This window comes from Podarcis vaucheri, assembly GCF_965113315.1.
Source record: "Podarcis vaucheri genome assembly, chromosome: 10".
Classification (NCBI taxonomy): Eukaryota; Metazoa; Chordata; class Lepidosauria; order Squamata; family Lacertidae; genus Podarcis; species Podarcis vaucheri.
This window is the reverse complement of record NC_138748.1, coordinates 47,131,643-47,155,978: the sequence shown is the minus strand read 5'-3', so window position 1 is coordinate 47,155,978 and position 24,336 is coordinate 47,131,643. Positions and strand designations below refer to the sequence as shown.

Sequence of the window (24,336 nt, the reverse complement as noted above, 5' to 3'; positions counted from 1 at the left end):
TATGTGATAAAGGGGAGCCATACCGGGGTAAAGGCATCTTCTTCTATTTGTCCCCGTGTCAGTTTCAGTTTATTGGTTAATTTATCTAGTAAGGCTGTTTCCCATACTATTTGGTACCATTGGTCCATGCTTACTCCTGACAGGTCTCTCCAGTGTCTGGTTATGATGTTTCTGGAGGCTGAAAGTAGGTGGGTTATGAGTTTTTTGTGGTGTAAATGGGCATTATTGTCTTGGAAGATAATTAGTTGGGCCAGTTCTGGGGTGGTTTCTAATACTTGCTTAGTTATTTTACATATTTCTTGTATGGCTGTTGTCCAGTATAGTTGGATTTCGGGGCACTCCCACCACATGTGGAGGTATGTGCCTGTGGAGTGTACCCCACCCATTTGACTGGGTTGCCCCAGCCACTCTGGGCAGCTTCCAACAAAATATAAAAACACAGTAAGACATACATAAATCATTAAAAACAGGGCTGCTTTCAGATGTCTTCTAAAAGTTGTGTAGTTGTTTATCTCCTTGACATCTGATGGGAGGGAGTTCCACAGGGTAGGTGCCACTATCGAGAAGGCCCTCTGCCTGGTTCCCTGTAACATCACTTCTCGCAGTGAGGGAACTAACTGCCAGAAGACCCTCAGAGGTGGACCTCAGTTTCCGGGCTGAACAATGTGGGTGGAGACACTTCTTCAGGTATACTGGGCCTGGGCCATTTAGGGCTTTAAATGCCAACACCAACACTGAATACTGGAATCCAGTGTAGATCCTTTAGGATTGGTGCTATATGGTTCCAACACATTTGGGACCAGAAATATTTGTTACATGGTTCCGGCAGATTTGGGGGCAGAAATCTTTATCAAGCATCTAGAGATATATCAGTAGACCCCAATCTACCTTTTACCTACTCCTGATATAGTGGATAGAGTGTAAACTAGGACTGGCCATGGATATGGATTAAGTTGGTGTTCTCAGGCATGAATTTTGCTGGGTAATTTTGGGACAGTCTCCCCTAGCCTAACCTACCTTATGGCGGCTGTTGCTATGAATGTTCATTCACCATTTAAGCTAAAAGTGCAATGTGCATTTTTCAATACAGTAATATAGTGGGTGCTTGTGCTGATTTGAATCTTTGGATCTGGAAGGGAAATCTCCAGTGGTCCTAGAATGGAGCCTGCTTGAAGAATGCTTATAATTAGCTCTGTGATAAGGCTTCCCACTGGCTTCCTGTGGCAGCTCACCAATGTGCAGATCAAAGGGACAGTGGGGGGTTTGTTAGTGCTTTGATACTAGCTTGCAGGATTGGAGAGGGCTTGCTATGCACCAAATCAGCAAGAAGAAAACAGAAAAAAGAGGTAGTGATTGGGAGGTAAAGTACAGTGGTACCTCGGGTTAAGTACTTAATTCATTCCGGAGGTCTGTTCTTAACCTGAAACTGTTCTTAACCTGAAGCACCACTTTAGCTAATGGGGCCTCCCGCTGCTGCTGCGCCACCGGAGCACGATTTCTGTTCTCATCCTGAAGCAAAGTTCTTAACCCGAGGTATTATTTCTGGGTTAGCGGAGTCTGTAACCTGAAGCGTATGTAACCTGAAGTGTATGCAACCTGAGGTACCACTGTATCTTGGAATAGGCCAAACTCTTCGCCAATATTGCTTATCTGGATTTTCAGATCTTCAAGGTACAGCCTTGAAGCTTCCATTCAGTGACTTTGCGGATTGCTTGTAAATTAAAGAGGCCTGTGTATTGAGCTTTCCATCTGAACCGCTTGCACAATGCTTATGCCATGGTTAGACTATGGCTAAGCACACACTCCTGTTTACCCTGCATCCAGTGTGCTTCCACCATTGGTTTGGAAAATGTTGTACATCTAGAGACTTCTCAAAGCATGTCGGGATTTGCTTTTGCAAATTCCTAGACCTCTCTGCTTGATTCATACCCCTCCAGGATTTCCTAAATGATGAGGTATTCTCTGTATATTTTGACAGTTGCTCGTGCTCTCTTGTCTTTACTGTTCTTGGCCTTGCAGGACTGATTCGGAATGATGGGCGCAACCTGGCAATGTGGGCAAGGTTGCTGGACTCAGACCCTTCCCTGTATATTTTTTAATGATCATAAAGTGAATGCTGGAATTCTCAGGATAGTGAATTCTGCGCCCCAATATCTAATGCTGTGTCTGAGCTGCATATAAGCATGTCAGATCCACAGCCTTGAATTGAGAAGACGGGAAAAAATGTATCTGAGACAAGGTAGTGTGTGGCTTATGAGCGAGAGAGGTAAGGGGCCTCCCACCATGGGGCAGCCTAGGTTCCCCATAGCCCTGATTCCAGCAGTGAATGGGAGCTATTCAGAAGCTACTCAGGGCCTTTGAGAGGGCAGGGTGCATTGGGAATGCATGCATTTGAAACTGAGACTCGAGAGTAAGGAGAACAGAGAAAGGTGAGGAAGGAAAATGAAAGACGGGTGAGTGATGGCGAGGCAGGAGATGGGAGACAGGGGGCAGAGATGGTGTTTATAAGTGACTAAGTGAGTTAGTCGTGGAATTTTAATCTGAGGCCCCAGTATTGATCTGTGCACGATGCAGCAGGAGAGAGCAAAGAGATGGGAGAAGAGAACTGCAGTGCTATTAATACAGAGGACATACTGTAATCTATCAGTGTCAGACCAGGGAGCCAACCTGCTGCTTTAACCCTCTCTATCTCTGGGAGTCCCAGCACTTCTTTCATCCTTGAACCTGTGGATCAGAGAGGATACCATTGGGATTCAGGTCAGAGGCATTTACGTAAAGGTTCTTCAAAGCTTTGTGTGTTGCAGAGGGGTATGGCCAATTATGCACCTTTTGGTGGAGATCCCACTAAGGAGACATTGAATATTATTAGTAGTAGTAATACACGGGTGGCGCTGTGGTCTAAACCACAGAGCCTGTTGTTGTTGTTGTTTAGTAGTTTAGTCGTGTCCAACTCTTTGTGACCCCATGGACCAGAGCACGCCAGGCACTCCTGTCTTCAAACCACAGAGCCTAGGGCTTGCCAATCAGAAGGTCAACAACATCTGGTTGGCCACAGGTTCCCCATCTCTGCCTTAAGTGCTTTATCTTCCCAGTTCTCTTATATTCATTGGTCGTTTCACTTCTCCCTATTATTGTTTCATACAAGCGTTACCATTTTAACAACCTGATAAGGGTTTTTGCTTGATTTGCCTCCATGAAAAGTTTTAAAGCTGTTTGCGTTTATGATTTTTTTATTTTAAAAAAATATATTTTATTAAAGATTTGGTTTACAAAAATACAGTACTGTATGTGCATTGTCTCTTTTTTCAAGTTACATTTTCTACAGATCAGTTTATGATGATTGTTTGCTATTTCTGTTTTGATGTCTTATTGTTCTTAATTGTGCAAGCTCCTTTTGTGTATCCACAGGCAGAGAAGCGCGTGGAAATAATACATCCAAGCAAAATGGTCATTTGAGTAGCGTGTGATGTCAGAATAGCTTGGACCACAAAATGTGTGCTGAGCTGAAAGCAAAACAGATAGTAAATAATATATTCTCCAATAAACCACTCTAGCCACTGGATCTCTACTGCTAGTTCTTATGGTACTTATACATGATCACCTGGAGCATCTGTAATGAGAATATGCCTCTGTATCCCGGATTTTTTTGCAGATACGTGTATGTGTATAGTGGGGTATCTGCAAACCTTCAGATGTCATTGGACTTCAGCTGCCATCAGCCTCAGCCAGCACTGCCAATGGACAGTGATTATAGAAGTTGTACTCCAGTAACAGGGAGGTGGGTGGCGCTGTGGGTTAAACCACAGAGCCTAGGACTCGCCGATCAGAAAGTCGGCGGTTCGAATCCCCACAACGGGGTGAGCTCCTGTTGCTCGGCCCCTGCTCCTGCCAACCTAGCAGTTTGAAAGCACATCAAAGTGCAAGTAGATAAATAGGTACTGCTCTGGCAGGAAGGTAAACAGCGTTTCCATGCGCTGCTCTGGTTCACCAGAAGCAGCTTAGTCATGCTGGCCACATGACCCGGAAGCTGTATGCCAGCTCCCTCGGTCAATAAAGTGAGATGAGCACCGCAACCCCAGAGTTGGTCACGGCTGGACCTAATGCTCAGGGGTCCCTTTACCTTTACCTTACTCCAGTAACAGCTGGAGGGATCTAGTTGCCCTGTCCCTGGCACTTGCTGCTGACCCCGAGATGTTCATTTCTTTTTAGAAGCTGTCATGCATAAAAAGTTGGCCTGTCACCTGCTTAGAGACAGTAACTTTAGCCAATCAGAACTGTAAATTTTGCCTGCTCGTTTTGATGGTGTTTAGTCCTATGGGACACAATTGCAGTCTTGCAGCTGCATAGAAGTGACCGGGGTCAGCTAATGAGCCAACTCAGTGGTGCAGTTTGGTAGTTCTAGACTTTGGGTCTAATTGGGGTGTATTTGCTTCTTTATATGGTAATGTGCATAACTTTTCTAATTATCAAATGTGGCAAAACAGCGCTGCCACATTTGATGAGCCCTTCTGCTCATTCTTCTGAATGGGGCCCTGGACTGAGTGTTGAGCAGAGAGGCTGCTTCTAAAACTGTTTAGAAATAGTGCCTGGAATTTTCACATTTTCCTCTTCTCTTTCCATCTCTTTCATATCATGCAAATTAGATTTATATGTCATTGTTTTCCATTGTAAACACAGGATGCTATCTTATACTGAGTGAGACCACTCTTCTACACTGACAGGCAACAGCTCTCCAAAATTTCAGACAGGAGTCTTTTCTTGCTGTACCAGGATATGCCGGGGAGAGTGTGTGTTCTGCCATTGGGCCACAGCCCTTGAGTTCATTGACAAAAAGGAAGCATATTCATATTGCTATCTGAATAAATGGATGGATGGATGGAATGGTGCCTGATCAAACAGGAGCCTTTTTATAGTTTTATGATTTTTAATCAATTGATTGGTTCAATTAATCAATTAAATGTTTCCGTAAGAACATATTCATGCTGCATACTTACCTGAGCATAACTTCCACTGAATTTAATGAGAATGTCTGATGAATGCCACCCCCAGCTAGGAAGCCCTTGATATTTCTTCAGTGTAGAATCTTAGCTAAACAACATATTCATAGTCTATCCTAGAAACCACATTAGGAAAATTTACATTCACCATTGCTTTTATACTGATTCTAGCCACCAGGCACTGGTAATTATTTCCAAGTTTAATACTGTTTGTGATATTAAAAGATCCATCTCCTCAAATAAGAGATCAGATGAAAAACTGAAGGTGGAGTAAATCTAATCTAGCTTCATCTTGGTATAAAGATAAAAACTAGTTACAATTTAAATAATGAGATTTTAAGAAATAAACACAAATGCACAATGGCTTTATTGGTCACATTTGTATCCCACTCATCATCCAAGGAGCTCCGTGGTGTTAATTTCTGTGTTTTCTGGCTTTTTATGCCCACAACACTGTGAGGTAGATTAGGCTGAGAGAAGCCTACTGGCCCAAGGTCACCCAGCAAGCTTCCTGCCTGACGGCCAAACCAGGCCCGGTGTCAGTTCATGGCACCCTTGGGCAGTCGTTGGGCCCCTAGTGCTCCAGGACGACCCACTGAAATCTCCTTTCCCCCTTTGCACCAGGTAGTTGGACATCACCTGCCATTTCAGTTTCCCACAATGCCACCCAACTGTGTGTTGCTCAGAGGCATTGTGGGAAATTTCAATGGCTGCTCAGACTCAGCTGCCTGGCACTGTTCATAGTGCTACTGCAGTGGTCCACCAGCCCACCACCACTGCCAAATAAGCCCTGAAATAGGAGGAATATCTCCAGAGGGTAATCCACAAAAAGCCCTCTCAAACGTGGAGCTGTCCTTGAGTCAAATTACACAATAGCAGCAGATTCCTGCCTTTAAATGTGTCTGCTTCAACAACACAGGTGTATACCTGAGGGCTGCTATTTAAAGTGCAAAAGAAGCACCCACCACTTTTCCTCTTGCTTTTCTCCCACTCAGGCTCACATCCTATGATCAATGCCCAGCTTGGGGGGTGGGGGTGGGGATGACTTTGTAGAACAAACTCCAGATGAAATAGAAGTCAGGGGACAGATTCAGCAACCCCTTTGAACTTGAAATCACAACCTCCCCTTTGCACAATGGGAGCAAACATACTTAAAGTTACGGTGAACTCCCCTCATGTTTTGTCTAGCCCTGAGTCACATGTTGACTCCAAGTCTCCTTATTCCAAGTCCAATCCTGCCCACTTCACACTTACCTCCTTCAGTCTCTGGGGGATGATACTGAAGGTCTTCTGCTGAAAAACTGTAGCTAGATTTCCTAACGAAGACTGCAAGCAAGCAAACTGTCAAATGTGTTGTTGATGCGTTTTGTAAAACAGGGGCAGAAAATTCTGGTCTGCAAGCCCAAATTTGGGCTGGCAGGGGTCCCAATCTGCCCTGCTAAGATATTCCTGGAAATAAATAAATAAACTCAATGTATGCCACAATGTAGTATACTTTACCAATGTATGTTACTTTATGGCATATCGGTATGAAAACTTAGATCCCTGAGATCTTGATAACTAGCATAGAATCTGAGGAGCATCTCTTTCGGGTATACCTCTGTCAGTATGATCTAGTCAAATGGGATATCTGAAGGATTGCCTCTCTCCACATGTATCTAATTAGAATTAAACTCTCCATTAGAGACCTTCCTCCAGGTGCCCCATCTTTCTTAGGGTATGTGGGTGGCTTCTGGACAGAGGGCATTCTCAATGGTGGCACCTAAATTATGGAATAACATCTCTAAGCAGGTGTGCCTGGTACGACAATATGTTCTTTCAGAGTTTGAATGGCATCTGATTTGAACATTGTACATATATTTGTTCCTCTGGTTTGTGAGTTGTTGTTGTTTTTAACTCTCTGTTTTGATTATTGATTTTATGTTGTGTGCTACTACTGCTTTTATCATCGTTATTAAAAATACTAGTATTGAGGTGATTTATTATGTCCTCTTAATCTGAGCTATCTTGAAACATTTGTAAATAAGGTGGGGTAGAAGCTGTTATATAACAGAAGCAATTCAATTTTAAATTTGGGAGGCTTGGTTCATTTTGTGGGCTCTTCTCAACTTCTTTCTCAGCCTCAGTAAACCACAGTTCTAGTGAAGAAAAAGGTTATAAAATAATTATATATAATAACAGTAGAAATTTTCCTGAGGCATTAATGGAACAGGGACATAAAGGGGCAATACTGACCACCTCAGGTTCAGGGCCCATGCAGAACAGATGCTTTAACAACAATATTCCTCTAAACAATCAAACACTATATTGTGAAAACTGGATATTTTAGTGGAAATCTAAAAATATCCATAATACTCCTGTCTGCCAGAGAAGACCAAGGAAGTCCAGTGAATTACGTTTACTTCAGACAGAGAACAGTAATGCCCCATTCTCCCTACACTCTTCATTTTTCTTGCTTCTACATCTTCCATCCTCGGTTCTTTAGATTAAGAGCAAAACTGGACTGCTGTTTTTCAGGTCTTCAGCCAAGACAAAATGGCTTCCGTTCACTTCTGTTTGCACTGTCTTTCCTCAGGGATTTCTCCATGAAGAAAAAAGAAAATCCATTGCTCCAAGCCACCAAACATACCCACATAAACAAGGACCAAGTGATATATATATAAAATCTTTATTTCATGTACCAGGATTTTTTTTTGTATTTTCTTCTTTTTAAAATTTTTCTGTTTAACAGTCTGAAAAAAAACACAAAATAAAGAAAATGGAGGTTTGTTTCTTGAACTGGTTTGAGCTGAACATAAGCAGTATCCTTGGAAAAAAAAATTCCTCACCAGTCCTAGTCCTCCCTCTCCTTTCCTCCCTCTTTCTTACTTGTTTCTCTCTCACGCACACTCACGCACACTCGCACACTCATTCACACACGCACAATTTCTCATTCATCTTTTATTCATTCAGAAATGCTAGAGAACTCTATAGGAATCAAGTTCTCGAAAGCAGCTTTGGGATTTCAACCAAAATACCACCCTCTGCATATGCTGGAGAACACAAAACCAGTTTTTTAAAAAACACATTTCCAGGGCTTTGGATATTGGCTCATTTTACCCCCTTCTGCCCTTTTCATTGTTACAGGTTTGCAGGCTGAGGCTTGGGATTAAGCAGGAGTTCTAGACATTCACTATAAAACGGGGTGTTCCATACGGATAAATAATGTCGGTCAAGCTGTATCTAGGCCCTTCAGCCATGAGGGACTTTTCTGCTGAGGCTTGGGGAGAATGCGTTCTGTCACTGGCTCAGTGCCCCACCTGCTGCTTCCCTACACAACTCTGTCCTGGAAAAGGACTCAACTCTCCTCTCAAAGAGAAGAAAAGTAGGAGAAGGCAGCAGTAGTTGGGTGGGTAGTGCAGGCTGCTTTTTCGGACCCCGTTTCAGTTCCAGCAGGAGCTCAGCCGCTGGGGGAGTGAAGACTCTCTGAATTGGAGCAGCACTTGTTCAAACAAGAAGAGTCAGGCGAGAGCCTAAAGGTGCCAAGAGGAATGACTGGACCCCACTCAGCAAAACCCTCAGCCCCAAATCCTGCTCCTTCAAGGTAATGCAAAGGGCTCTGGCCTCTTAGGACCATGGAGAGCTCACCCCATCTCCTTTTTTTTTTTGGCCCAAGCCAGATCTGTACCTCAAAGCTAATTCAACGCCATAGCTGTAAGCACTGTCTGCCTTGCTACCTTCGTTGGGATCCTGCTCTCCCCATCTGCCATTAACAGTGTTAAAAAGGGAACTGAAGTAAAAGCGGTGGCACACCGTTTCCCTTCAGTGGAAAAACGAATGGCCCTCATGTACACAATGGTGATTTGGGTGTCTGTGATGGGGTGTGTGGGTGTAGGTTAGGGAGTGTTCTATGTATATGCTTGCTTTTCACAGATGTAAACTAGGGGCAGATGCAGTGGAATCAAGAATGTAAGCCTTAAGTGGCCAAGCAGCAAGGAAGTAGAATTGGGCATGTCACCAGGAAGGCCCAACTGCCTTACAGCATAAGCCTTTGCTCCAGAGTGAATGTGGATGGGAACTACTGGGGTACGCAAGGGGGAGAAGATGGATTGTGGGTAGTCTAGGCCTGTCAGCAAAGTCAAGTTGGGAGGCTTATCTCTGGAACTCTAAAATGTGTCCCTTCCTCTGACGTGTGCTGAGAAGCATATACAAGAGAGACATATAAGAAGTGCCACAGTGTTGGGGGGGGGGAACAGGACATGTCAACCGCCTCCTTATGACTTGGCTGTTAAAGGCACAGGAGCCCCTTCCAGGTAAGGGTCTAGTGAGGCCTAGCTGTGGGTCTGTGGTAGAGTTTTGCAGTGACTCTTTATGGCCATAACCGACAGCAGGTGCGGGGGGGGACGGGACCTATAGACCTTTGAGGGAAATGCTGGGCCCAAGAAAGACAAGGCTCATGCCCCCCACCCTTTATGCAGCCCCCTTGCTCTTCTGTATCATCGCTTCTCCCAAAGACTCCTACCCCATAATCCTTCTGGCAGACTTCCTGTGGCAGAGATCTCAAGACGACCTTTTCTCTCTGCCATGGGCGTCTTTGGTGAGAGGAAGGGGTTAGACTGGGGAGAAAGAGGGCAAAATGGGTCCCTAAAAAGAGGCTGAGCCTCAGGGATCTCTCCCTTTCAATTGAGACTTGCAAAGCTGCCAGCTCCCACATGGGACAACTTGGCCCGTCTGACTTTATGTAACATAGCGGCAGCAGAATCTGAGCAGTTGCGGTTTTCTCTCCCATCACTGCTGCTGCAATGGCGGGTGGGGAAAACGGCACCTTCTCTTAAAGGTCCGGAGGCCAAGCTGTCCCATATTTGATTATGGCATCCCTAAAGGCGGGTGTCTCTGCGTAAGGCAGGCTAAGCCTACAGCTTTTGACTGGCTGGGCCCTACAGCCAGCTGGCACTGACAACAGAATGAAGTCAGGGAATAACTTTTCTGCAGTTATGTACTTGGCATGGGGACTGTGTCTTGATTCGGTGTGTCAGGTGTTCATGAGAGGGGCATTGAATGAATCCGGCGAGAGCTATCCACGCACCAGGAAAGCTAGCAGTGTAAATGAAACCGACAACGGGAGACAAGCAGCAGCCATTTTGCCTGTTGACTTCTTTTTAAGCCTGGGAGTGAGTTCAGGGGATAGCATGTTTTGCCTGCCTGTCAGGGAACATGAGCAGAAGTCTCCACACTAACATCTAGTCCTTGTTCTGTGTTCGAGGTTGCAGCCCCAGCAATAGCAGCAGCCTTTTCTCTGTGGGGAGAGATGCCCCCCCCCGCTTTTTCCTAGCCCAACATTCTCATGGCCCGTGAGGGAATTCAACCCACACCAACCAAGTGGCCAAGTTCTGGGTGTCTTTTAAAAAGTTTTTGTTGTTTTCAAATGGATTCAGTTTCCATTTTCTCTTTAGAAGCCTCTCAACCCCTAAGATTTTAGTTTTCACAGTTTTCAAGCTGGAAAAGAAAAATGAAAAGAAAAATACTATCTGGCTTTCTTGCAAGTAAATCCACTTATTATATTTACATTTATTTATAGTTGGTTCTGTTTTATTAAAAAATTGCCACTTTTTTATGAAGCTTTTTTTTGTTTTTGCAATGTCACTGTTAACCCCCAGGATAGTCACAGGCTGATGAGGCTGAGCTGATCAGCCTTAGCTTCCTGAGACCTGGAGATCAGTGAATCAGCATTAAACCCTCAAATCCCAAGGACAGGAAGGTCACTGTTAAGCCCTGTGGACCCACAGGAACATGTCGAATCACTCATCACTCCAGGGGGTTTGGTAAGCTTAGGCAGGCTCCAGTGCATGTGCAATAAAGGCATCCACAAGGACACCGAAAGCACTGCGTTTTGTTACCACCTGTCCCTGGAGATCTTTAAGAACCTGCAAGTCCACAGTGGGTTAAAAGTGAAAAGAAAACAAACTGAAAAAGTAAAGAGTAAAACCCCCCAGAAACCCAAAGAGCTGCCTCCTCTTCCCACTTGGTTTTTTAATTAATTTTTTTGTTGTTATTTCTCGGTTCCTTTTTTTAAATCTGTTTTTATTAAATGTTAAAATAATGGTACATGGGAAATCATGCATTTTCTTTTAAATTTATTTTCTATTTTTTATATTTTTAAATTTCTTTCTCTTGATTTTTTTTTGAAGTTTTTTTTCCTTTTTTCCCCTTTTTTAAAACGTTTTGTCATTTCTTTTCAGGTGTTTCACTTAAGTTTGTTTTCTGGTTTTTTCTGGTTTTTTTTATTTTTTTGCTTTTGGAAGGTTTCCCCATGGTTGCTTTCTCCTCTCCCCCTGCCCACCCCTACTGCTCCCTCCCATCCTGAACCCAAGTCCCACTCCAACCTTCCCAGCCCCCCCCCATGTTTCAGCCCCTCTCGACGGCTTCATACGGGGGTGGTCCGGCGGTTGGCTGTGTTAGTGTGGATAGAGTCCTTGTTTTCTTTCTGGATACAATTGTGAACCTGGAGGAAGCTGTTATCCCTGTCTGAATTGTAGGTGGCGGTGGGGGTAGTGGCAGCCTTCAGGGGGTCCCTGGTCAGGGTATACATCGAGATCTCCGTTGATGGGAGGGTGTTGAACCCTTTGATCCCGACGGGAGAGGCATCCCTGGAGTGTGAAGGCTCAGTGGAACGGGAACTGGAGCGACTGCGTCTCTGATAGCGGTAGCGGTAACTGGGTATGCGGGTGATGGCAGAGGACTGGAGGTAGTCTGTGGCATGAGCACTGGCACGCAGCTGTTTGTGCCGGTCAATAAACATGTGTACGGCCAGCACTCCTACCATCTCGGCTATAATGAATGACAGGGCCCCGAAGTAGAAGGACCAACCATAAGAGTAACTATTCTTCTTTGAGTCGCTTTTCGAGGGGTCTCCAGCATTGGCTGATATGTACACAATGATGCCAATTATATTACTCAGACCTGTGGACAAAGGGCAAGAGAGAAGAAACCATTAGCATGTCCTCTATGTACGTCAAGGATAAGCTGAAGAGCCCTGGTAGATATGGACTTGGGAGACCAGAGTTCAGATCTCCACTCGGCCATGAAGCTTACTGGGTGACTATGGGCCACTCCTTATTTCTCAACTCACAGAGAAGTTGTGATGGGAAGGGGGACAACCACATATGGCCACTTTTGTGCCTTGAAATAAAGTTGGTATAAAAATGCAATAATAATAATAAATAATAATAATAACAACATATAAAATCTGTACCCCACCCCAAGGCCAATTCATGTGACCATTTTTTAAAAAGATGGCAATTGTGCAGAAGTGCAGCCTCCACAATATAGGGGTGGGGGGCATTTAGAATGCTCCCGAACACATCAAGGTCATGATGCCTCTTCCTGGCTCAATCTTCTTTTGGACTGCTTTTTAGAGTGTGGTGAGTCTGAAATTAACAGGAAGCAGGGGCCACACTTTTGACCCTTGTCCCGATACTGTACATGTCATTGGCTCTCCGTGTTAAGCACCTGCAGTGGGGTACATGCCTAGATAAGTATAGGCAGACATGTATAGGCAGACTGCACAATCAGGGCGCCCTTTGCAGATGTGGGCTTTTCACGACCCCTCTAAGAGACATCCATGCTTGAGGGTCAGCCCCTCGTGTGATGCCACGGGATGGCCTCGCTTCCTGTTAACAAATCTTTTTACACATACGCTGTGTGACGGGTGCTACACTCTCAGTATTGGCAAATTCAGAAGACCAGTCGCCATGCCCAAAGGGACAACTTTGGGTGGCTTCAGTATTAAAAAAATGACCCAGTGATTTGGCCCTAATTGTGCACTGAACCCCAGTGGAGTTTTTGCAAACTTTTTAGGCAATAGGAAAAACAACAACCCTGGTTTTATTTTCTTTCAGAGCTCTATTTACACTACTGCCAAACCAATATGATACTCTGTTTCCATGTAAAAAAAGAAAGGCAAGTTTTGTGCATTCTGGGGATGGGAAGAGAGCCACACACACACACCCTTTTATAAAGAAGCTAAATATCTGCAAAATTATGGGTCAGTGCTAGAGAGGGCAATAAAGTCATGCTGTTGCTTTCTTTAAAAAGTAATAATCTCACTACCACATTTTACACAGTACTCATAGTCAATGGGCTAACTGGGGACAAAAATGTATTTTCAAATTCACAAATGAGCTGCACAATAATTCTACAAAAAGTGACCACCCTAAAAGCCATTGGGCAGAGCATTCCTAAGGGTCACAGTGGTGGTGGTTCTGGGGGACTTCTGGTTGTTTATAAGTTATTCTGTTCATAGAAAGGTAGCACCTCCACTGCTTCCCAGGGCCTCTCAGCTGGCATAATGGTAGGGATAGGATGCCCCCTTAAGGACACTACTCTGTTGTTGTTGTTTTATTCTAATCATTCCATTCCCTTCTTTTAGACTTTCATCACACACATCTTCCAAGGAATTCAGGGCAGTATACACAGCCCCTCTTTTCCTCACAGGGAGAATCTGATAAAAGGGCTCAACCTTGTTGCCAACAACTTGTTTGTGATACCTCAACAACGTATTTGCAAATTAAGCTTTTTATGGAGGTGCAGACAGTACAGGTGACTCTCAATTTACATGGAGGTTGCATTCCTGGGATAACACATAAAGCCACAATTGTGTATAGTCAAAATACATTGGGTGCAATGGTGGGTAGGATTGCCGAAGTCTTTTTTCCTTCCTTCCTGCCTGCCCCCTTTTTAACCCCCTGCCCAAGCACATAAAGCTGAATGCACAAAAGTTAAATGCACATAAGTTGTGAGTTACCTGTAGCTCCAGTAACAATGAGCATTATGAATATTGTTACTGATCTGAGCTCCTCACTGACAGCCACATGCTAAAAACACTGCCATTCCAAAATGATATACTTTTTGTAGTCATATTTCTGAGAAGATATATCAGAATACATGAGTTGAACACCAATGCCGTTCCACATCTGTCCAGACGGCTGATTCAATATGCATCTAACTCTAAATGTTAAGGTGTGCCTTCACCAGGCATTTTCTCCAAGAACATCAGGGATGTAGCAGTACATTTCCTGCACCAGCAGCTGGTTGGAGGTTTGAGATCCTTTCCAGCATTGTTATTCTGAGAGCTGGTTCAGTCTTTCCTTTATGCTAGATTGTGTCTCTGATGAGGACACTCACTGGATTTTGCTCTAGGAAAGTCAGCACTCCACTAATGTGATAGTAACTGATCCACAATGTCTAATGACCTAGCCTAGTGAGTGACTCAGATGATGTGTGCCAGGGGCAGCCAATCTGGTGCCCTCCATGTATTTTGGATTACACCTCCCATCAGTGTTCGGGAATAATGGGAGTTGTAGTCCAACAACATCTGGAGGGTACCACGTTGGCTACTCCTGGGGTATGTTCAAGCTTCAGAGCATCTTCAAGAGGTGTGTAACATTGTCTCTTATGACTGGCAGGCAGGATAAGACTTCTGGATTTTCCACGCTTGGTGTCCTACCTAACAGAGCACTGTTTTCAGCATGCTGCACTTCAAAGAAGCATTTAATTCAGGTCTAGATAAAGCCATGGCCCTCGCCTGATTCATGGCCCTCATTTGACCCTGTGAGCAATCATCCAAAAGCCCTGTGTTTTGCAGGGAACAGATGCACTGAAGCAGCACACCCCAGTTTCCAAAGAAAACTCCCATGCTAATATAGGAAACAGCCAATAGTGAAAGTAGAGAGGAATGGACAGTTATGGAGCACCACCAAAATAGTCACATACAATATTAATAACTGACCTTGTAATATAATATCTTTGCTGGTTTGGACCAGAGGTCTATCTGATCCAGCACCCTGTTTCTAACACTGGTCAGCCAGACCCTTCAGGAGGCTTACAAGCAGTCCACAAGCTGCTGCCCCCTGCTGTATAAAGCATGAGTCCAAATATCAGCATCACTGGTCAGCAAGAACCAATGGAGAGGGCAAATAGGCTTTCCAGTTCTGCCCAGAAAGCTGAAAAGAGCTGTCATGGTTTTGAGGTTCTATGAAGGTGAGGTGCCCCACTCTGCTCCTTATGATTGTGCTTTGGTTGAATGTAGGGATGTGTGGTGCTGTCCAAGGTGACAGTCTGGGGTTGCTGGCAGTTAGGGGTTGGAGTCTGACCGCTTCTCATGTGGGAGCTAGGAACTGGTGGCTGAGGACTCAGGGACAGCTTGCTTTCTCAGCCACAAACAATAAACCAGTGGCAAGAGTAGCCTAGTGACCTTGAGGTGTTGTTGCACTACAGTTTCCATCCTCCTTGATTGCTGGGGCTGATAGTTAATTGCAGCCTGAAACATCTGAAGGGAATGGGAATGAGTGTTTGGATGCACAGTGTGAGGTTTTTATTTGGGATTATATTTGGTTTTAGCCTCATAGCGTTAGTCTGCCAGTGTTGTGAAGACTTTTGTATATGTAACTAGGTGACTGTTGAGTTCAATAATTGTTGAGAGTGAGGGAGCATGTGTTCTTGCTTGATTATGGGTGAATGTGTGCAAACATAGTTTAATGGAGGTATGGGCATGTGGATATTCAGGGAACAGAAATACTGAGCAAGCGGAATCTTATTTTATGGATTCTGATGTTTTGCATACTGCATTCATTACTTTAGTTCTCTTATATACTGTATTTGATTGCGTTTGACTTCCTTTGTAAACAGCTTTGACGCCATTAGGGACAACATACAAATACAGTAATTAGAAGCAAGAGGTAAAAGCCACAAAACAGTGGGACAGGCTACTAACGAACAGCCTACACACAGCAATATTTTCAGATGCAGCTATCATTGCTCAAAAGGTTGCAAAGCTGGGTTTGGGTTTCCATATGACTTTCACATTAGGTGAAATTCAAGGTCCTGTCTCTTCTTTGGCCTAGTTCTCACTGAGGTGGGAAACCTGTTGCTGGGGTTGTACCACTTCTGAATGCAGTTGGGGGTTCATACCATTGCAGTTGGGGATTCACATGACTGAATGTTACTCCGTGCATATATATATATTTGTACTTAGAAAACTAGCATGCCATGTAGATGTTTAGACTAGAACTCTCTGATCTCTAATATTCCATGTGGAGGGATTTTCTTCTGTATGGAGGAACATTCAATCATGTGAGGCCCCACCTGGAAGCTGAAATGGTACAGCCCAGACCACCTCAGTGACACAATCAGGCATGAGATGCCAAACAAAACTTCTTCACTTTCCTGAGCTACTCTTTATTCCTCAGCCTTGTAGATAATGCGTAAAATAATAAAAGTATGTTGGCATTTTTTTGTGTGTCCTTTTTATTTTCTGTTGGTGGTAGATAACCGTTGTCTTTAGCAAATCTGTGGCTGAAATGAAAGTTTCCCATCATACGTTGGAACAGCCTGGTTTCTCCAATGTATTTAAGATGAAGAAGCACCATTATATTTTGTTCTTGCTTATATTGCCCCACATCCTCCCTACTAAGAGGCTGCTAAAGAGGAAGTCTTGAGAGGAGCTCTTTCCTATCCTTCTATGCAGCCACAGAAGAGATATGCACTGTTCTTCTCTGCTGAACAACTGAGTAGTGAAGGATAAGTCTTGGCCCTTCTTCTCTGCCAAACAAATGGACAGTGAAGAATAAGCCTTGTAGTCTAATCCATGATCTTATATATCACTTTCAACATGTGTGAAGCCCTATTATAAGTAAAACCAGCAGAGAGTCCTGTGGCATCTTAAAGACCAACAAATTTATTATGGCATACACTTTTTTAGACTACTGTAGCACCCTCTTCATCACAGGTGTGAAATGTAATCCTCAGCTGGCAGGTGACTTACTTGAGGCAAACCTAGTTTCACCTTTGAATGCAAATTTTGCAAGACAGCAAATCCTCTTTGGGCTTGAGAGGTTTTGCAACCTCAGGGCCACGCCAGGTGAGATAGTGGAAGATCTATCTGTTCAAGCCTGGGTATGCTCTAATCACATAGGTAATGAGGGCAGAGGCATCTGATTTTAAGAGCACTCCCTCGACTCTGCTTGTAGCTTGTTTGTTCATCATTCCACCCTTTCCATTCTACCCTTCATCACAGTGTACTTGGGGGCAATTGTACAATATAACCCTCTACAGTCCCCCTCGCCGAACTTTTATCTTGTACTGGAAGTGAAGTTGGCTGGGAGAAAAGTATGCAATTGGAGCAAACACGACCTTAAACATCTGGGGCTGTACCCAACTAAATTCAGCTCAGAGGACACCCATTGAAATGGACAAACCTAAGCCTGTTGTCCATTAATGTCAACAGGCCTACTCTGGGTAGGACTAGCATAGATACAACCCATCATCATGTCTACCTTGGTGCTTGCCTAAAACAGGTGATAACCCCAAAATGTTGAAATTTCTGGAGTATGCAGTTATGCATCTTCTCTCTCTCCCCCTCTCTCTGACTTCTTCTTTCATCTAAGTTAATTCTCTGTCACTGTAGCTGTGCAAACATTTGCATGTCCTTTCTCCTTGCTCTCTCTGCTCCCTCCCCCCCCCCGCACGCACTTCCATTGCACTGGCAGCTGGCTAGTGGCTGCTCTCTCAGCCTCCCAGCACCTTGAGCCCCTCCCTCCCTCCCTCCCTCCCTCGCTTGCGATTTTTGTCCTTTGATCCCGAGGACGCTGGTCAACCCTCAGCCCTCCTTTACCTGCAGACACGAAGAAGATACCGGCACTAAGGATGATGTTATGTCGGGTTTTGTAGAACTCGCTGGCTGCAATGCAGAGTCCACCCATGAAAAGCAGAATCACACTCAGGATCGGGAAAATACTAGAGGCCCTTACAGCCCCTGTAAGCAAAGAAAGGGGTTTGGGGTGGGTGGTGGGGAGAGGAAGGGGAGAAACAGAACAGCATGCATGCAAGAAACATGGAGAAGGGTGGGGAGAAGGAGAGGGAAGGCAAACAGGAGCAAAGTGAAGAGATTGAGGGGCGGAGGATTGTACCAAGGATGAACATAAAAGACGGAGCAAAGAAGCACAGGAATTGGAAAGGCCAGTGATAGGGGAGGAATAAGGAGACAGAAGGAGGAGAGAGAAACAGAGTGTCAACAGAAGAAGAGAGCTGTTACAAATGAACTGTCAACATCTTGGATATTAGAAACGAGCAGTGAACTTAGGGCCAGGGACCAGTCAAATGGCATCTGATAGCAGACGTTCTCCTGGCTCCTTCGTGCACCCAGAAAGCCCAAAGGCACATCCCTCTCACCAAACAGAAAGTGAAATCTGCAGGCCAGAAAGCCACCACCAATGCAGTGCAGTACTGAGGCATATAGGTGGCAACTGCAATCAGCAGAGAGGCACCACAAAAATAAACACAGATATTTTGCAGAAGTGGATGCAAAGGTGTCTCCTAGGAGAGCCAAAAGGTAAATCCCTGCTGAGACGTGTGTGCATGCACACAGACACACACTTAGAAAAGGCACATATGAATTGCACACAAACGAAGGCAGTCCTATTAACCCTCTCTCTCATTCACTCCCATCCTCACACATTCCACCCAGCAGATGGCAGTAGCATGCAGATATATAAGTGACACACACACACACACACACACACACACACACACACACACACCAGGTTAAGAGTAACGTATGGGTGGCTCTATACATTGCAACTGGGCTAGGAAACGCAGAGCTTCAGCAAAATGTAAAGTGTGGAAGTGACATATGTTCATGCATGTACATGTGTGAGAAAAGCCTGATTGGGTCATGTATCCACAATGTGTGCACACGGGCATTTAAAGATGAACATGCACATGTCCACACTTCACATGCTTGCAATGGAAAACACTGGGGCTAACATTTCCTACTTAAAATGTAATGTGTGTGGCAGCATCCAAGGCTGTGTACACACCATACATTTAAAGCACACTCTGAATCCTGGAAACTGTAGTTTACTCCTCACAGAGCTACAACTCCTCTTAACAAACTACAGTTCCCAAAATTTTGGGGGGGTATGTGTATGTGTTTTAAATGTATGGAGTGTAATCAACCTGAGATGTTCAGTCCTCAAAAGCACAATGCAGATTAAAATGGCCAGACCAAAATACGAGAGAGAGACATTGCAAACACTTTTGTAAATCAATAAAATCTTTAATAAAAAAAATCACAAGGATGGCCAGACCACAAGTAAATGTGAATTGAAAATGGGTGGGGTGGGGGGTGTCCACCTACAGTGGTACCTCGGGTTACAGACACTTCAGGTTACAGACTCCGCTAACCCAGAAATAGTACCTCGGGTTAAGAACCTTGCTTCAGGATGAGAACAGAAATCACATGGTAACCACAGAGTTTAGTTTACTTCTGACTCCTTTTCAGAATTTTATATTAGGGTCCATCTAAGCCCTCCTATAATCTTCCCAGGTTCTCACTCCCCATTTAGTACTGCTAAGTTATAGAAACATATCCCATGATGCAACAGTGTGACATGTGCTGTGATACAAGGAGGTAAAGAAGCTCACAGGATACATTTTCAAAAAAGGAAACTGTTAGAAGCAAGTACAGTGGTACCTTGGGTTAAGAACTTAATTCGTTCTGGAGGTCTGTTCTTAACCAAAAACTGTTCTTAACCTGAGGTACCACTTTAGCTAATGGGGCCTCCTGCTGCTGCTGCGCCGTCACCGTATGATTTCTGTTCTCATCCTGAAGCAAAGTTCTTAACCCGAGGTACTATTTCTCGGTTAGTGGAGTCTGTAACCTGAAGCATCTGTAACCTGAAGCGTCTGTAAGCTGAGGTACCACTGTAGCTTTCTTTCTTGGGAGGACTATGTGATTCCAAGGTAAATCATCACGTTTGGTCACTATGACTTAAGCAATTCCCCTGTGAGGATAGGTTATCTCACATTTGGGACTTTTTCATTTACAAAGACGAACTGATGCCTACTCAGTGAAGTTGAATGTTGGAAGATTCGGGGCAGACGTGAGAAAATACTTCTTCACCCTGAGCATACCTGAAGTATGGAATTCATTCCTATACGGTGTAGTGATGGTAACCAACCAGGATGGCTTTAAAAGAGGATTGGACAAATTCATGGAAGATAATGCTGTCAATGACCTGCTATTAGCCATGATGGGTATGATCTGCCTCCACTGTGGGGGGAAGTAAGTCTCTGAATACCAGTTGCTGGCTTTTAGACAGTTTCGCAATAAAAGCATTACTTGCACACTTGAATCAAGTTGTACCACTCTGAATATTATACTGAAAAAGCATGAAATAGACAAACACCTTGGGTTATCTTTGGGCCTGCTTTGTATCAGGGGAGTTTTGGAATTTGTGCTCTCTCTTGCCTTTCATTCAGTCCCTTTCACTTGCTTTGCAAGGCAATTCTTTTTTTCCACCTGATTCGTCAGGTGTTTGACTGTTTTGCTTAAGAATATATGAATGTTGCGTAAATGCCCCAAACACAGATCAAACCCAAGGCAGGAGGAGGAAAATAAGTATTTCATTTATAAAGGGACAGGTACTCAAATCTTGGATCAGCTTTTATACATTCCCTACAGGTTACATTTTACTACCACTACTACTGCAACAATACATGCATTTTAGTGCCAACACATAGCTAATTGCTGTGGAAAACATGGCAGCAATGCTGTCCAGATCCAAAAGATTTTAAATCTGTATTAGATGGGCTAGAGAAACATCTCTTGCCTTTCCCAGTTTCCTGGCTATGTTTCAGAGATGGTGGTATGCTACACTAATGACTTCAGGAAAACACTAATGAGATTTAACGGTGGGGAATGACAACAAATGCCAGGAGATGCTTGCCATCAGAGGATGCCCTACATACTGAGGGACCTTTTAAGAATACCATAGGTGTGTGCCACTATTTCCCTTCTCCCGCTGCCCCCCATACATTGCTAATTAGTCCAGCACAAAAGCAACAACAGAGAATTGTGGCAGCAGCACAAAGCCTCTTCTGGACCAGTTTTATTTGACTGCCTGGGAAAGGACCACCGTTCAGAATACATTATGCAGAAGCAAGCCTAATGATTGCAAACTACACTCAATTTGCATGGTGCACTGCAATTACGTTCAGTCATGCAGCCCTGAATATTTGTGCCCACCCGCCCCATATAAGCTTTTCTTTCACTAGAAGGATAGAGAAAATTGAACTCTTTGCTCTAGGTGTTTGTATTGTGAGCTTACTCCCTGCAATGTGTATGAATGTGTGAAACTGATCTCTGAAGCAAGGGGGACTGTGTTCATTGATTGCATAGTTCCATAGAAGGCATTCTCTGATGAAGGTTCAAAAATTATAGGCATTACATAGGGTGGCCAGATGGGGGGAAAAAAGGACCCTACTTCTGCAAGCTACACCTGCTGAAATTTCCTATTCTGCACAACTATAAAAGATGCAGGAGCTCCATCCCTTTTTTCACCTGTCCCCACCCTTAGGTTACATACAGCTGCAGCCAAGGGTGCGAAAGCCTTGGCCTCTTTTTCACTCGGCCATCCTATCAGCAGGTCTTCAATTTCTAATATTTATAGGGAAAGTCTTCCATGCCTTGTTCTTCTATCTGGGTTTCCTCTGTTCTAGCATGAAGGGGTGGAGTGGATGGAAGGATATTCCTGTGGGGTTTCCAGCTTTTGAACTTGTCCCTTCAACAGCAATTTTGATGTGGCACAATGAACAGATGGCAACGTTTAGCTCCTTGTCACATAAACATACAGCTGTTGAGTTCTGCGTGTCACATCTCTCTTCAAGGCATAGGAGCAGACTAGATTGCATTTGTTGTGTGTGTGTGTGTGTGTGTGTGTGTGTGTGTGTGTGGTTTTTTTAAAAGAAAATATTTCTGCCTAGTTGCCAACCTTACTAATGAACCATTGCTGTTGCTATTCCACCTTAAAAGGCAGGCACATGATCTTCCCCCATTCAAAAAGATTAAAAACTGGAAACCAAAACTACGTAATCAGACATCTCCATTGTATGAAGTGGACTGTGAATATATATATCAGGTATATAACTACTTTTTAGCAACTCTATGTGTAAAGATGACAGACAGGACATGCTTTGTATGTGAAAGGTCCTCTGTTCAGTCCTCCACATCTCTCCTCTGGCAATGATGCTGAAAACACCTCCTTGAGCGCAGACAATGTTGGGCTAGGTGTAGTAATGGCCCAATCTCATTCTGACTACTACACCCTTCCAACCCAGGAAGTGGATTGAAGCTCTGTAACAATGCCATGGATTTTAAGCTTGCTTGACTGATGGCCATCTAAAGAGGTAACCACTATAAAATATTGTATAGGTTGACAGTCTTGCTCAGCACTAATGCTCCAATGCTGATCCCAAGTCTACGACGGGGGCCCTGGCAATATAACAAGCCAGGCTTCCGGCTGTAAAATTACAAGGTACGAAGATGAGCCCTGCTGTTAGAAAGCAGATCTGAGAAGGTGCAGCCACAGCTCTAATAGGGGTGAAGGTGGAACCAAGACAGCATGTTCTCCTAGCTTTGCTTATAAATGGTTTCAGAAAGAACCCGGCATCCTCATGTGTTTTGGGGCGCAGGACACTGAGAGGCAGAGATCAGATCACTAAGCAGGTAGGCAAACAAGCCCCAAGATGGAGCAGATACACAAGCACATTCCATGGGTTTCTGCAGAACATCTGCTTGGTGACACATATGGAGAACTGCACTCAGAGTGCATGATTCTAGCAAGGTGCTTTCTGGTAACACAGCACTCAAGAGGCGCAACAAGTTACCCCAGGGATTACCATAAGCACACTGCTTTGAAAGTGCATCTTGTACTTGTCATGCCCAGACAACACCATGCACGCCTATATTTATCACATCTGGATCCTGCAGTTTCTCCAAGCAGCTCCGACTATCATTTCTTCCATTTTATCTTCACAGGTTAGATTTTCTGAAGCCACCCCAAAGCTTCCTAGCTGAGTGGGGATTAACCAAATCTTTCTGGTCCAAATCCATCACTCTATCCACTACAGCTGTCTCTTCTCATGCATCCTCCCTCCAACTTCAGTCTTTGCCACCAGTGAAAAGATTCTCTGAGTCAAGACTGTTTTTATTATCTTGTGAATGGCTTTGACACCATCTGCAGGTCCTGAAAAGCAGCATGTTGATATTAATATACATGGAATAAGATTACTCTTAGTTGCACTGTGTCCTGAAATGAATACATTTGAATACCCCAGCACCTTAGTAACTAACCTAGAAGGTTACCTGAGCCCTCACTAATAACAAATGACTCCAGAATACCTATTTGCACAATTTTGAAAATCCATATGAAGGCTATTTAGACTCCTTGTGTTAACTGTGAAGTCTATAACCTCTGCCCCTGTAACTTAATCCATGATGAAAGTAAAGCCCAAAAGACAAGGGTGGATATTTCAATTCTTGCATTTATTTATTTGTATTATTAAACATATTCTTAAAGTAGAGATAGTAAGATACTTCACATGGCCATGCCTTGAGTCTCAAAAGGAGATTTTAGCCTTTACTATTCCATTTTGTAAGTTTTGAGGTAGGATAGTTGGCTTGCAAGACTGTCGATTTGAGCTGCCCATCAGCACAGCTCAGATACTGTGCTATAACACAGTACAGATGTGAAGCTTTGCACTTTTCAGTGCAGCTCAGCTTCTTGTGAGCTAATTAGCATGTGGTAGAGTCAGTCAACACTAGGAATGGAGGAGGAATATTGACTGCTCTGGATCAGAATGCAACTGCTGATTGGGTCATGCACATCTCTGTATTTTGCAATGCTCAAAAATGATGCACAAAATATGCATTTTATGGTTAAAAAGTGTTTCAAAAAGAATGGGAAAATGTGTATTGGGGAAAATGCATACAAAACCTAGCACACTTTTGCTAGGTGTGATAAAAGCAGATCTTTTCATCGCAAGAAGGAGAAAGTAAAGACAGAAATGCAGCTCCATATCTCTCGTAACATCTAGTGTGGCCCTGTGTTGTTGCCATCAATTATCTATCTACTATGCCCCTAATATCTCTTTCCTTGGTGGCTACTGTCTGTCTAGACCCCATCTGTATATAGCCAGGAGAAAATAAAAGTACAAGCATTGAAAATCTCAAACACCTGCAACGTCACCATGATGCCTAAGTAGTTGGTACACCTTCCTAGGCCTATCTCTGACATCTCCGAGAAGGGTTGGAAATGCCCCCTGTCTGAAACCCTGGATTGCTGCTGACAGTCAGTGTAGACAATACTGTGCTAGATGGGCAAATGGTCTGGCTTAGTATAAGGCAGCTTCCTGTGTTTTATGTTTAGGTGGTTTCCTGTTTCACAAATGGCAACCCAAGGACTACAAATATAGTCTTTAAAGCCAATTCCCATGTGACTTTCTCAATGTGGGCACATAGTTG

General features: G+C 44.0%; 1 protein-coding gene across 2 annotated transcripts in view; it reads right to left on the bottom strand.

The window, feature by feature from the left end:
• Positions 1-7,649: 7,649 nt before the first annotated feature.
• The window catches only part of CACNG2 (calcium voltage-gated channel auxiliary subunit gamma 2), a 132,557-nt gene continuing 115,870 nt past the window's right edge, over positions 7,650-24,336 (bottom strand). Inside the window, exons 3-4 of one of the 2 annotated variants that reach the window (XM_082240274.1) lie at positions 17,647-17,787; positions 7,650-11,936 (exon numbers count right to left, since the gene is read on the bottom strand). In XM_082240274.1, coding sequence (XP_082096400.1) covers positions 11,401-11,936; positions 17,647-17,787 — 677 coding nt within the window. In that variant the 3' untranslated portion in view covers positions 7,650-11,400. The remainder of the gene's footprint in view (positions 11,937-17,646; positions 17,788-24,336) is intronic. The other variant, XM_082240275.1, reaches the window with a different exon arrangement.